The following is a 14,154-nucleotide window of genomic DNA, read 5'->3' on the forward strand; positions in this document are numbered from 1 at the left end:
CCCACCATGACCTAATTAGATTGAGCAGTGAAGGAGAAACATCCTTCCTTGTTATCAAGACCATATCCTCCATGTAGTTGTAACACATAATGGATATTAAGCATCCGTCCTCTGTGTAAGTTCTGGTCCTTTCCATCTGTATGAAACTGAGCTAATTATCTTTACACCTTTGAAGTGATAGCCTGTAGATTTGAGGAACTAGCAACCCGTGGCTTGCTGTATCGATCTCTGGGAATAAACACACAGAGAAAATTCCAAGGATTGAATCCTACAACAGGTGTGGGGTTGAAGCCGTGGATGTCTTATAAAAAGACATTTTAGATTTTTTTTTAAACATCTTTATTGGAGCATAATCGCTTTACAATGGTGTGTTAGTTTCTGCTTTATAACAAAGTGAATCAGTTATACATATACACATGTTCCCATATCTCTTCCCTCTTGCATCTCCCTCCCTCCCACCCTCCCTATCCCACCCCTCCAGGTGGTCACACACCACCGAGCTGATCTCCCTGTGCTGTGCGGCTGGGGCAGATACTACTCAAATGGTAAATTTGGGGGGAGGCTTTAGCAGTTTCCAAAGTGAGGGCTTTGAACAGTGATCATTTTGACACTTTTTCATCTTTATAATGAATCGTCTATAAAAAAGATTCCCATCAGAGAATCCCACCACTTGAGAGAAGAAAGAGGCCCAGAGACCATCAGTTGTACAGTCTTGTTTACAGATTAGGAAACTCGGGCCCAGGGAAGGCAAGAAACATACCTGGTTCCTCCGGAGCAGAGCTGGGGCTGGAATCCAGTGTATTCTCTTCTACCACGAGTATCTGTTTCATCCTCATAGCCCCTTCAGCTGGAATCTAAAGCATTTGAACATTGCATGTGACACATGTTGCAGATGAGAAGTCCCTGAGCTTTGGTGAACTCTCCCTGTCACTAGTTAGCTATGTGATCTTGGGCAGTGTTTTAATCTCTTGGAAGCCACAGTTTTCTCCTCTGCACGGTGCAGTTGCTGGACTTGCTATCTGGAGTCATTTTACTACCCTAACATGTGACCCTGTGATTTTAATCTATCCGTGAATGAACTTCTACTTTTTACAAAGCACATGATCTTCTTTTTCCTCATTAAGATTCTCTGCATTTCTAATGAAAAATGACTTTGGAACCAGAATTCCAAAGACAGACAAGCTCTAAGTAAAAGATAAGAGAGACATTTTCAGATATGCAAGAACTCAAAAATTTATTTCCCTAGTTCCTAGTTTTAATAAGCAATTTGTGGCTATACTTCAGCACACCAAGAAACTAAGATACATGTGGGCATCAAGAAGTGACAAGACAAATGCAGAAGCCCAGAAGGAGAACGTCCTAAGGAGATAATTGGTCAGTTCATTGGAATTAGAACAGGAAGCCAGTGGACTCTGAGAAGGATGCCTTCACGAGAAAGAATGGAATGGATTCCAAGAAATATCAGGGAGCTAGATGATACTAGGGACGTATTTTTTAAAAATTACGTGTGTATGTGTGTGTTTTATCTTTCAACAAGAACAGAGATAAATAATGAACACCAAGAGAAAGAAATTCATAAAAACAAAATCGAAGAGTCTAAATATGAAGGCAGAGCAATCCAAAAAAAGTCAGAAAAGTGAAATTCTTTGATCCAGATGAAGGAACATTGACTTTCACTGGCATTGGGGTCATGGTCTTGAGTGGTTTCAGGAAAGTGTGATTGTCACACACTATGACCCTCTGCAGTGCATACTAACATGCCAGGCTAGTGACACTCCATGCCCCTGCTTCCAACTCTTAGGATAAAATTGGACAACACATAGAACTTCTAATACTGGTACCAGACAGGGTATAAAAGTTTACATCTGTAACAGGCAATATAGTTAACAGATGTTGAGAAGGGGAAGAAGGGAGAAAAGATGGGAATGTGCTAAGATTCACACAAAATCTTCTTGGTTGCCTCTGTGACCAGAGAGTGGCAGGAAATGGAACTGAAGTGGGACAACACAGGAGACTGTAATGTTTTGTTAAGAAATAAGAGCTGGGTAGACAGTAACAGGCATTATTCCCAGCCTTGTGTGAGCTGGTTACTGTTCCTCATCATCAATTTGGGTGGTTCTTTCTCCAGTCTCAGGTAGTTTCCTCACTAGCATACACTGATAAGTATTTTACTGACTAATTGAGTGGGGGGCCTCTGCAGATCTCTGGGGTTATCCCTCTGTTCAGATCTCTCTTCTCTAATACTGGGCGCCATGAGCTCTAGCTGCCTTGGTCTCCCAAGCGCTCAGCTCTGTCTCCCCAACTTAGGAAATCTGCCAGGCTCTCCCTCAATTTCCCCTCCCTGAGCTACTGCCAGGAAGCTCTCTGAAGTCTGTAAAATGGAGAAATCATAGAGCTCATCTTATTTGATTCTCATCAACCAGGGATTATTGTCTTTTTTTGCCTGAGTTCCAGTGTCTTAACAATTATTGTTTTATATACAGAATGTTTTTTTTTATTCAGTTGGGAGAGTAAATCTGGCCTCTGTTAGTCCATCTTGAAAGCAGAAGTCATTTAAAAAAGAATTTCTGCTTTATCAGAGGTCTCTTTTAGTTTCCGCCTTCCCAGACAGCCAACTCTTTGCTTACCTCCCAATTTTGAAAATCTAACTTAACCCCCTAAAAGATAATATTCACACCAACTCCATGTAACAGCCAGTAACCAAAGAAAAGAAACTAATTGTAGTTCTAATTTTTATTCTATACATTTCCACACAATTCACAATACAGAAAAAGTGTCCAAAAAGTAACTGTAACTAGTCATTTCTTTTTCAGAGATTAGTTCAGTCTCCCAAATTAATTCCATTGAAAATCTCTGTAGAGCAACACAGTGATCAAGATACTTTGTATAAATAGGAAATGCAAGAAAATTAGGGAAAAATACTTTATGACTTTGTTACAAAAAACCTCCATTCTTCCCCACCCCACCCTTCCCACCCACCCTCCCTCCATTTCATATTATCTGGATCCTACTTCACCTGGAAATAAAACTTCATCATCCTCCTGCCACAGATGCTACTCTTTTTTGGATTCCACCTGCCAGCTGGCAGCTTTGCAAAAGCATGGCTCTGGGATGTGATAGGGCAGAATCAGAAATTATGAAAGAGCCCTTTATAATGGGACTGCAACTCTTCCTACAGATACAGCCTTTGAGAGTGGACTACCCACAGGCAAGGGCACTGTGGGTGCCCAGGAACTTTTTCCCACTCAGGAATCAAATTAACTGAAATATATTCATTCTTATGGAACTGAGATTGTCCTCTATTTCTTTACAGGAAGGGTTTTCCTCATTTTCAATCAGCTGTAGTCCATATAATACGCAGATTCATGGCTGTCAACTTAATTATTGGTAATTAAAAAGAAACAAACAGCCTAGCTAACCTTTAACTGAGACTAATGTGGACCCTAACTTATCAAAGATGTGTTTTGCAAAATATTCTATTGTGCTAGAATATTTTGTCTATAAAATTTCCAAATCTCACTCCCCAGGATGGCAAGAACCCCACACTTCCCAGCCCACAATCAGGGTGTTAGCAAGTATCAATCTAGGTTCCAGTTGCATTGGAAATTATACATGTCATCAAAGCCTCAGTCCAACCAATGGAGGAGGGGGGCAGGGGATGGAAGATGTTACTGTTAATAAAACCCAAAAGGTTGGGAACCATTTGCATTCATTACACAAGTTGCAGTAAATATCAAAGCTAAACTCTATCTTAAAAGTTGATAAATCTCACTAACCTATTTGAGAGAAATTACTCATAAATTTAAAGCAAAATATAGGATAAACCAATTTATGGCTGTCATCTGTTTATTTTTACAATTTGTAAACATCTCCTATCTCTGTAATTCTTAAGAGGAAAGGTTATATAGTCTCAGAATTTGTAAGGATTATGAAAAACTTCCTAAGTTGTCCTTATTTTTCTCAAATTTTATCATAGATCTGCATAAGTCTGTGGTCTAACCTCCTAATGAACACTTAGAGAAACTCCTTCAAAATCAAGCCAGTCCTTTGGAAAGCTCTACTAGAAAGTGCTTTCTATTAGCAGAGTCCTGTTTTCCCCTAAATTCCAGACATCATCTAATTCTTCTAAGCAGCATATGTTGAAAATTTCACAACTGATATTCCTTGAAGCCACTCTAAACAAGTTCACTTTTTTCTGTATCTTCTGAATTTGCTTTTCATGAGGATCAAAGTTTGCTGAGGGACATATTATTTATTTGTGGGTCACCATGGCAATTTAAGACTAAGAGCCTTATTATTGTACTACACTTGAGAATTTTTTCCCCCATTACTGTTTTTTCTCACCTTCCCGAGATAGAGGCAGGAGGGGCGGGGGACAAGGTGGGGTGGAGCAGTTCCCTGAGCGAGACTCCAGATATGGGCCCGCTTTTCAAGGTGACCTCAAGAATGACTCCCACCCCCATGCAGCCAACCTGAAATCTAGGAGCTCATGGAAGTAAGGGAAGGATGGCAATTAACACTAGTTCACAGGCAGAAACATCACAGAACATTAGTCTAGGGATATGAGGTTGAGCTCTAATTCATGACAGTAAGTTATAAAAATTGCCTCCATGTTTTTTTGTACCAGAAAATACAGGGATCTTCTGCCCCCTTCTCCAAGCCCCAGTCCCAGCTGCACACCCCAAACAAAAAATGGGTAGAAAGTAGGAAACTGAACACTAGATCCTTTGTTTTCACTTCAGTTCCTGAACTTGTGACTGTTACGCCTTTGTAGAAACATATCTTATTCAGGAGATTTGGCAATTGGCAAACAGTGGTGGGTGTATGTGTGTGTAAGCAAAGCAGGTTTCTTTTAGGGTCATGAAATACCGGCTTCTAAATGATCTGGGATATATTTACAATGTCTGCTGTTTTTACAAAAACGCTTTCATTGCATCTATACGGCAGGAACCTGAGAAAAGGGGCTCTGACTGAGTTCTGCCCCAATCCAAAATCACAGAAATCAAAACCTGGAAAACATCACAGATGTCTTTTAGTCCAAGCAGTTTGCTTTAACATGATCCCTGATCTGGTTGTTCAATTTTCACTTACATACTAGAAGAAATACTCGCTGCGATAAGTTCACTGTTGGAAAGCCCAATCCACTTTTCTGGATGTAGTGTTTAGGGAAAACGAAACCCTTACATAAGAAATAAAGCGCCTCCTCTCCCTGTCTGTTGTGATCTGGTCTGTCCTTGTTTTCTTCTGCAAACTGTCCGCCCTACAGAACTTGAACCTCGCAGTCCTAGTTAAGCCACATCTCCTCCAAACGTTCCTATTCCCAATCCAAATTCGGCTGCTTCCCAGATCAAACACCCCTCTTCTACGTATTCATCAAACTGCTCACAGAGGGGCCTTGTAAATACAAGGTTCAGAACAGAAGGATATCTCAGGCCTGTCCGTTCTTTCTACCTCAAGCGTGGCATCTTCCCATAGGTGCATTAGACCTCTGCGTATGTGACTGTGTATGATGGATTTAGCCTTGTATACCCACCCCAAACGTCAAGCAATGGAATCTTGAATGGCAAGACCATTTCAACACTTTCTGGTGCAGCGTTCTGTAATAATATTATTCCAATAGTGGCTTCCAAGGAGAGAAAATAATACCAACATTTTTAAATGCTGAGAATCACAAAGTAGAGAAGCCAGGAAGGCCCCTTCAGTGTTATTTCGTGAAATCCATCCCGGTACCAAAATATTTGCCCTTTTTTTCCCCTTGAAATATTTCCAAGCTGATAAGCGTCTGAGAGCAAAAATCCTAAATTTTTCACACCATATTCTCCCTCAGTCCTAACCAACCCACGCTGTGGAATCTTAGGTAAATATTTTTTCAAGGATTCACCTTCTAAATAATGGAAAACTGAATGATGGATGTAAAGTAGCATTGCAAGCAATGGTGGAAAATCACCAATGGTGGAAAACATCTATTGTAGACACGTTAGTCGGTAATATCTAAAGATCTCAGTTGTGCTGTAGTTCTGCCACTTACTACATGCATCTGTGTTAGTTGAATTCATTGCTCTGAGATTCCATTTATTCATTTCAAATGCACTATCTGCATTATCCACCTCAGGGCTTTGTACTGAAGCTCAAAAGTGTCAAAAATGCATCAAAATGCTAAAGCAGTAACAGTCTAAAATTACCGAAATTGTTACTAATAAATTGTACAGATTTGAGTTGTTGAAATTATTTTTATTGAAGCCTATATGCACTAAATGATTGAGAAACAAGATAGTTTCAGTTGTTCCCATCACTAAAGTCTCCCATGTCAGATGCCATTTGGCTCAAAATACTGAAACTATGGAAAATGGGTAAAACCCAGAATCATCGCTTTCTTATTTCCATGGGTAAACCCTCCCTTGTAATTATCATGCCAGTAGCAGAAGCCAGGGCACTTTCCATGGTTGCCTTTCATGTACATTTACTTGGACCCCAAATATATTTTAGGCAGAATTTTCTTCTGTGGTTATACCAGATTACATTTAATTCTAAGAATATCAAATCACAGCACTTTTTTATATTGAATGGATAGTAAAACAGATTTGTAATAGGACTTAAGAATGTCTAAGAATATTCATGAAAATCCGTAATGCTTCCAGAAGTGTTTTGGAGTAACTTATACCTCTTAGTATGCTTTCTTTTCATTAGCTCTCAAATTCATGCTTAGTTTTGAGATTTTTAGATGATAACTAAATGTCATTCTCTTTAAAGACTCTGTTACAAAGTGATGTTTTAAAAGATTTAAAGTCAAGATTTTTATAAAATTTTAAAATGAAACCCTGCCATTCAACAAAGTCATTTTAAAAGAACGTTTAAAAAACTCCCAGAATCTAATCCAACCCCCTCAGGTTCACGTCCCGAGTCACAACACCCCTCCCGGGGGTCATGTAGCCTCTGCTTAAACACTCCCCATGACTATGAGTTTCTAATTCTGGGCCCACTCTGCTCTTGGACGATATTTATGCTTCACCTTTATATTCGGTCAAAATCCACTGCAAGTTCTGCCTCTTGTTCCTACTTCTGTCCTTGAGAAATAGGATAAACAGTTTTGGCTCTCATTTTAGTCGTGTTTCTAAGTCTCATCTTAAAGTCTTGGTTTCAAATCCATTTTTTAAGAACAGTGCCAAGACCCTAAGGAAAAGCGAATGCGAACTATTTCTTCTTTCATATTCTCGTTTCATAGAACTAAAATACGGCTAGCTAAAGAACGATGGTACAACAAAAGCTGACCTGCAGGGCATGCTCCCCTAGTACCATGGGCTTCTCCTGTACAGAACTTATCAGATTGGAATTTGTATGTTCTCCTAGACTGAGCTCCATGAGGTCAAGAGTTTTGTCTCTTGCGTTCATTCTTATATGCTTGGTACGGTGCCTGCATCAGAGTAAATGATAAACATATTTCACAATAAATGATTAAATACATGATTGTATGATCAATTCTGTGAACAGATGATTGCAGGTGAAATGACTGAATGCATGTATAAAGAGACTCTAGAATCTGTCCACCATGACGATACCATCCAATATTCAAATCTCTGCTTTAAAATGTAATGCTTCAACAGCCTAAGAATTATTTTTTCTGCTTTTTTGGGGGGACCAGTTCAGTAACTCTTGGTGTCCTGGGCAAGCACACTGTCAGGAGCACTATTCCTTGCTTAGTTCCTATTTTTAGGTTTCTTACTAATCTGTGGGGAGATGGTCTAGAATCCACAGATGGCCAGTAGGGGTATAACGTGCGTATAATCCAGTCACCCAGGTGACTTCGTGGAGTGCACTGTTTTACATCGCTGGGTGTGGAAGCAGCTGGTACGATTGGGTACTTTTGTGGTGTGACTATGACAGAAATTTGCTAAATCGATCTGGGAGATTACTTCTCGGAATAAGGCCTGTTGTAAATATACAAGCTGATCAAGGTCAGTGGAAGTCTCTTTGTCCTTCAGGAAAAAGGGATACTTGTCCCAGAGAGTAATTTCATTTTGATCCATTTTGAGCATAACATCTGGGGGAGACGGACAACTGTGTTTCAGAGTCATTGAAGGTAGTGGCAGAAAGTCCAGGAGCAGGACAATTGCCATGGGCAGACAATCAGAGGGACTAGCTATGGGGTGATGACCAGGACCCAGAAAAGGGGTGGAGCCAAAGTCAGTCTGAGAGGCTAGGCAGAGGAAAAACCATAGGACTTATAAAAATCAGCTGAATGGCATTTAGAGAATAAGAAAGTTGAGATATTCAGAGATGGTTCTACTAAGACCTGGGCAGAAGTTATTTTATACTAAATAAATGTTAATTAAAAAACTCTCTAATGGACGTTCTACTTTTTCCCCCTAAAATGAAAATAATCCATTTAAGTAGAGCAATTAGTAGTTTTATTGGATGGTTATGACAAGCCAGTTTAACAACCATCTATTTTATTTTTAAATAGCATAATTGCATAAAATATCATGCTGTTCTCAGTGATTTCATTAGCTACTCCTACTAGAAGGAAGCCTAGCTACTCAGACCGCACCCATATCCAAGTTACTATGGCTTTTCGCGGTAGCTTACCAGAATTAGATATCATTAGGCAGCCTACTGAGTGAATCCTGTAACTCAGCCTCGTAAAGGGGTCTAAGCATCACAGAGGACGGAACTCTCCACTTGAGATCCACAAATAGCATAAACAAGTCTCTGGGCTCAGGTAGGTTTCATGCTTCATGGAAGGTAACAAAAACAATTACAAGACCTCTTGGCCATAGATTTTATGACACAGGCAAGAGCAAATGCCATGTGCAATTGGAGTGCTCCAGTAACAGAACTAAGCTTAGTAACAGTAAAAATAACAAAGAATAAATGAAAAATTTCTGTTACCTTATCTTTGTCTGTTGGTGTTAACTACACAGGCACAGATGACTAGCATGCTTCTAAAATGTTTTCTTAAACCTATGCAATATATGTGTGTATAGGACATATACACATATATGTATACAAATAAATGCATTCCTATATGTGTATTGGGGCTTGTATATGCACAGAGTATTTCTGACATAACATACAAGCAACAGTGTTTCTCGATATTCCCGCTGTTTATCTTGGGGGGCGGGACAGAGGACACTACACCAGCAGAGAGGGACAGCTTGACTTTGCATGTGATACTCTTCTGTGGTACTAGAACTTCTTATAAAAAGCACGTTCTACTTTTATAATTGAAAAATCTAAGCATTTAAAATAAAAATGACATGTAAAAAAATAAAACTGCTGCACCCACATTTTCTAAGACATGGATATTGTGAGGAGTCTAGTCAATAAATTCCAGAAATCCTTTAGGCAAAGAAACTGTTACTAGGTCTAAATGAAAACTACCTACTTGTTGAGTATGTCTCAATGCAAACGGATCTGCCTACGCACTAAGGCCAGCTAGGATGGAAGGATGGGGAACAACGGGTAATGTGAGGCTTTCCAGCATCTGTCACTAGTTTCATGGCTGTGTACTTGCCAGCTAAATTCTCTGTTTCAGAAATTGCATTCATTTTAGGTCATAACCTCTACAGAGGTAACCAAAACTCTCCAAGTGACATTCCCGGCTGTGGTGTTTATTTCATTCCTGGCTTCTGTTCTTTATCAAGTCCTTGAATGTGATCAAGCATAGCTCAGCTGGGTTCTTTTTCATTAAACGTGTAATACTGGAATATAAGGCTGCACAAATGACTGCCTTTAAGGTTATATAATGTTGGCTTTTAATAACTCTCCATTTCTCATGCCTCTATCAGTCTAATCTAAAAATGGAATCCCAGAGCAGACAGTGCCACGACATGGAAGGCTCTTCTGAGCCAAACACAGAGGATTGGCAGCTAAGCTAGCTACTCTTGGCAGTACCATCTCAGTTGGTTTTGTAGAAAATTGTATTTCTATAGGTATATAGTTTTATGTCTCTTAAAGTAATGTGGATTTTCAGACCAGGGCCAGACTATTGCTTCTATACTTCCTGATGGCCCATTAGAGGGGATACTACCTACCCTAAGCTGAGTTGGAAACTCCTGAGTACATTCTCTTTGCTCTTTCTAAAGCCCAGGACTGTCACATGCAGTGGCCAATTTTTAAAAAAAGCTACAGGAGGTAGATTTAATGTTGAAGCCATTAAATAGGTCACTGTTCTGATCATTTTTGATGCTTTTTTTTTTTTTTGTAAAACCTAAGTTCTCTGGGTGTTTGCCTTGGTCCTATGTCATTCCCCATCAATAACATAGGACATTAATGTCTTTCTTTTTTTGCTTTGGAAGAATTTCCAAATGCACCAGGACCCCTACAGTAGTCATTACCTCATCTATTTCCATATCAAGGATTTACGTATGACTTCAGTTGGAGCTATTTGAATTGGCCCATAGCCACCTGTACCCTCAATTTTCTCTGGGCCGCTTTGAAGCATACCAGAGAAATATGAGATAGTAGTTGGTGAAAGCAGAGTCCTTCATCCCAGCAATGGCAGCTGGTAACTGGCTGCAGAGCCAAGTGCTTGGCTCAATCTGGGGAATGGAAGGCACCATTCAAAGCCAGATTCCAGTCTGTCATAAGGATTATATGTCTGTCATCACAACATCTCCTTGACAGTCCCACCAACTGGAAAACTCCCAGCAGAAGCCCAGTGATCAAATTCTCCTGGAGCTTTTTTCTTTCTTCTAGCTTCTGGAGATAATCTACTCCAGTCCCTTTTGCCCTCACCAGAAAACCCAAAACATAGTTCCATTTCTAAGACTGATATATGGAAATAGATTACTCACGACCAACCCATTCTCCCACAGCTGGAAATAACGCCAACCATTTGATTTTGAAACAACTAAGGACAGACTTAGACCCCATCCACTGAGAGGCTATTCCAGCCTAATACAGTATATATCATCTTTGTACTTTCAAAATGATACGTGACCAAAAGTGGTTCAGACAAGCAAGGCATCACCGCTGAAGCTTTAAATTAAATGTAGAGAGACAGTCATTTATGTTTACATGCAGAAACACTAGGGAAACACTTTATGTCTAAGAACTAGATGGAAGAAGCTCAGAAGACATCGGTTTAGTTTACAGCAAAAAGGTCACCCACTTTCACTTTTGCCTTATACCCAAGTCAAGTAGATCTTTTCAGTGAAAGAAGACTTTTTCTCCTGATACTTTAGTTATCATAGAGTCCTTAATAGAGGTGCCTGTAAGTACCAATGATCCGTGGCAGGATTAGAAGCTGTAATTCTACTGCCAGCAAGATGTTCCTGGCTAGACTCCCACAGTAGTCTGCACTAAGAACATTCTGGTAGGGGAAACAGAAAAAAAGAATATATTTGACCACCCTGTACATGAGATATGGGGCTATAGTGCTATCAGGTGTGACCTTGGAACCTGACAAGTAGTAGCAGGTGAGGCATCCATCAGAAAGATCCAGGCATCTCGGAAATCTGGCAGTGGAACTCATAAAACAAGGCTTTGTCCTTGGGACAAGGCTTACTTGGGGTAATGAAAACCAAAACCTTAGAAGGAAAACCTAAAATGGGCCCCCTCTCACCACTGTACCTGAACCTTTTAGCCTCTGTGCAACATTCCAGCGACTGTTTTCTTGCTTAAGTAAGTGAGTTATTTTGACATATGCTGCTACTTTTGCTTTTGCTGTTTTATTTCCAGTCGATTAGCCTGCTTTCTATTATCAGTCAAAAAAGCCTAAAAGTAAACGCTGTCGTAGCGCTCCATTTCCTGTAACCACAGTTCCCACACATGGTTTTCTGCTCTGCAATTTCAGCAGCACTTAAAATTGAGTGGTTCTGCAAACTAGCTGTGGGCCTTTGTTGAATCCATTGCTCATCTCTATTGCAGCAAAAGGCAAAGATGGCTACATGTAGGCAGTACGGAGCTGGACCAACAGCCCAAGCTGAACCGGTCCTCCGTGGCTCTCGGCAACAGCCCTGCCACCTGGGTTGACCCCTGGGTCCCCTCTCTGAGGTACCTCTGAGCCCAGACAACTCCCATGCCACCTTGCCACGCCTCAGAGATATTGCACACAAGCTGACATTATTTCTGTGGCACCCCCCAGCTCCTGTATGACGAAAAGGGATTAAGGAGGGGGAGAGGAGACATGCAAAGGTCACTAAGTAGTCTTGGTATGTTTAGTCGTGGAAATGGAAGCGGTCTGACGGTTATATTTTTGCAGGACAGCCAGAGGGTTTGAAAAGACCTTCAGAGTCTTCTGGTCTCCAAAGGCTGAATGTAAAGAGAACCGATCATATCATATTTTTTAAATTGATGGGTCATTACAGGAGAATTGTGCGGTACGGGGGAAAGGTGAACGCATAGGGGGCGGAGGGAGCAGTGCCATTTATACAGACATCCTTGAATCTTTAAAATAAATTATACAGGTGAACACAGAAGTTCATGCTACTTGCTGGAAGCAATAAGGATCGAATTTTGTGGAATCTGTATTCCACAAATCTCCAGGTATCCTGCCTCGTCCTCAGTGGGCTATCATGTTCTGTTGTACATCTTGGTAGCCCTTAAAACTGGTGGCATGGTCTCAGATAGATTCTTGCAGGAGAGAGACAGATTTATGGATTCCATCAGCTTCTTCCAGGGGAGCTGCCCAATCACCAGGAGGGCACAGGTGATATGCTCGTTCAGATTCTCTCAGCCTGTCTACCAGGGTCAAACAGCAGTTTCCAGGTCCTCATGGCCAATGATCTTATAGTTCTGGCGGCTTTCTAGGTAGGCTGCCAAATCCGGGTCCCCGGCCTGCTGTGCTCTCTCTTGAGGTGTCTTACCCTGTAGGTAACAGTGAAAAGGAAAGAGACACAAACACTTGGGATAAGATTTAAAAAAGAGAAAATCATAGAAACAGAGCTACTCAAAGATGACTTGCTAAAAAAAAAAGATCTTTCCACGTTTGCTGTTTTAGAATTGATGAGACACTTTCAGATCTATTATTTGACAGATGCATCTCATCAAACGTGTGAGATACGCAAGCTCAAGAGAGACGAGCACTTTTCAGAGGTGGGGTTCCATCAAAGGAAAGGGAGGCTCACAGAGTAACCAGGTACACAGCAGCGAACTGCGTGGCACAGTGAGTTTGGGAACCCAGATCCTTTCTGGAAGGGGGACAGAAATCACTGAACAGAAAAGCAGGGAAACGGGCATTCTGATTTCTAGTTTGGAACTCTTTCTGTTATACTAAACCCTGGGAAGTAACAAGCAGAAACAAAGAGGAAGGGATGGTCAGAAACAATCGAAAGGGGTTTCTTTGTTGGTTTCAAAGTCGTCAGTTAGGTTCTTCCCAATTTAGAACTGTCTTATCTCTCCAAAAAGTAAGTTAATTTCTGACAATAAAAGTGATGGGTGTTGATTAAAGCAAGAGGGAGGAGATATGGGGATATATGTATACGTATAGCTGATTCACTTTGTTAGAAAGCAGAAACTAACACACCATTGTAAAGCAATTATACTCCAATAAAGATGTTTAAAAAAAAAATACCAGAAAAAAAAAATCTTGGGAAAGTAGAAAAGCATAAGAAAATAAAAATCACCAGTAATTCCACTATAGTAAGATAACTGCTGTTAACCTTCCATAGAGTAACTATTTTATCTTTTTTCTATAGCTCTACGCATAATTATTTTTATGAAAATAAAACCATACTTTGTTTACATACTGTTAGGTAGTGTGCTTTTGCACTTAATAATATATCAAACCTTTCTACGTCACGAAACGTTCTTCTGCATCATTTTCAGTGATTGTGTAACTTTTTGCAGTCTATTATATGTATATTTATCTGCACACAGTAGTTTTGAAATGAGGCCAATGAACAGCAGCCAGCAGTAAAAGGAGGAAAGGTCTCCATTCTTTTGAATGTTTACAGACATTACTTCACACTCCTTGACGCTTCTAATTTTTGTTCAGTGATATCTATTTTAAAATATTGTTTTTTAAAATCAATTTTTATTGGAGTATAGTTGATTTACAATGTGTTAGTTTCTGCTGTACAGCAAAGTGAATCGGTTATACGTATACATATATCCACTCTTTTAGATTCTGTTCCCATACAGGTTACTACAGAGTACTGAGTAGAATTCCCTGTGCTAAACAGTAGGTCCTGATTAGTTATCTATTTTATACCT

At 40.1% G+C, this 14,154-nt stretch overlaps 1 protein-coding gene across 2 annotated transcripts in view; it reads right to left on the reverse strand.

Annotated features, from left to right (window-relative positions):
- Window positions 1-8,382: 8,382 nt before the first annotated feature.
- The window catches only part of DGKI (diacylglycerol kinase iota), a 450,344-nt gene continuing 444,572 nt past the window's right edge, over window positions 8,383-14,154 (reverse strand). For both annotated transcript variants that reach the window (XM_067747120.1, XM_067747121.1), the window contains one exon: window positions 8,383-12,807. In XM_067747120.1, coding sequence (XP_067603221.1) covers window positions 12,691-12,807 — 117 coding nt within the window. In that variant the 3' untranslated portion in view covers window positions 8,383-12,690. The remainder of the gene's footprint in view (window positions 12,808-14,154) is intronic.

This window comes from Pseudorca crassidens, chromosome 8 (assembly GCF_039906515.1).
Source record: "Pseudorca crassidens isolate mPseCra1 chromosome 8, mPseCra1.hap1, whole genome shotgun sequence".
Taxonomy (NCBI): Eukaryota; Metazoa; Chordata; class Mammalia; order Artiodactyla; family Delphinidae; genus Pseudorca; species Pseudorca crassidens.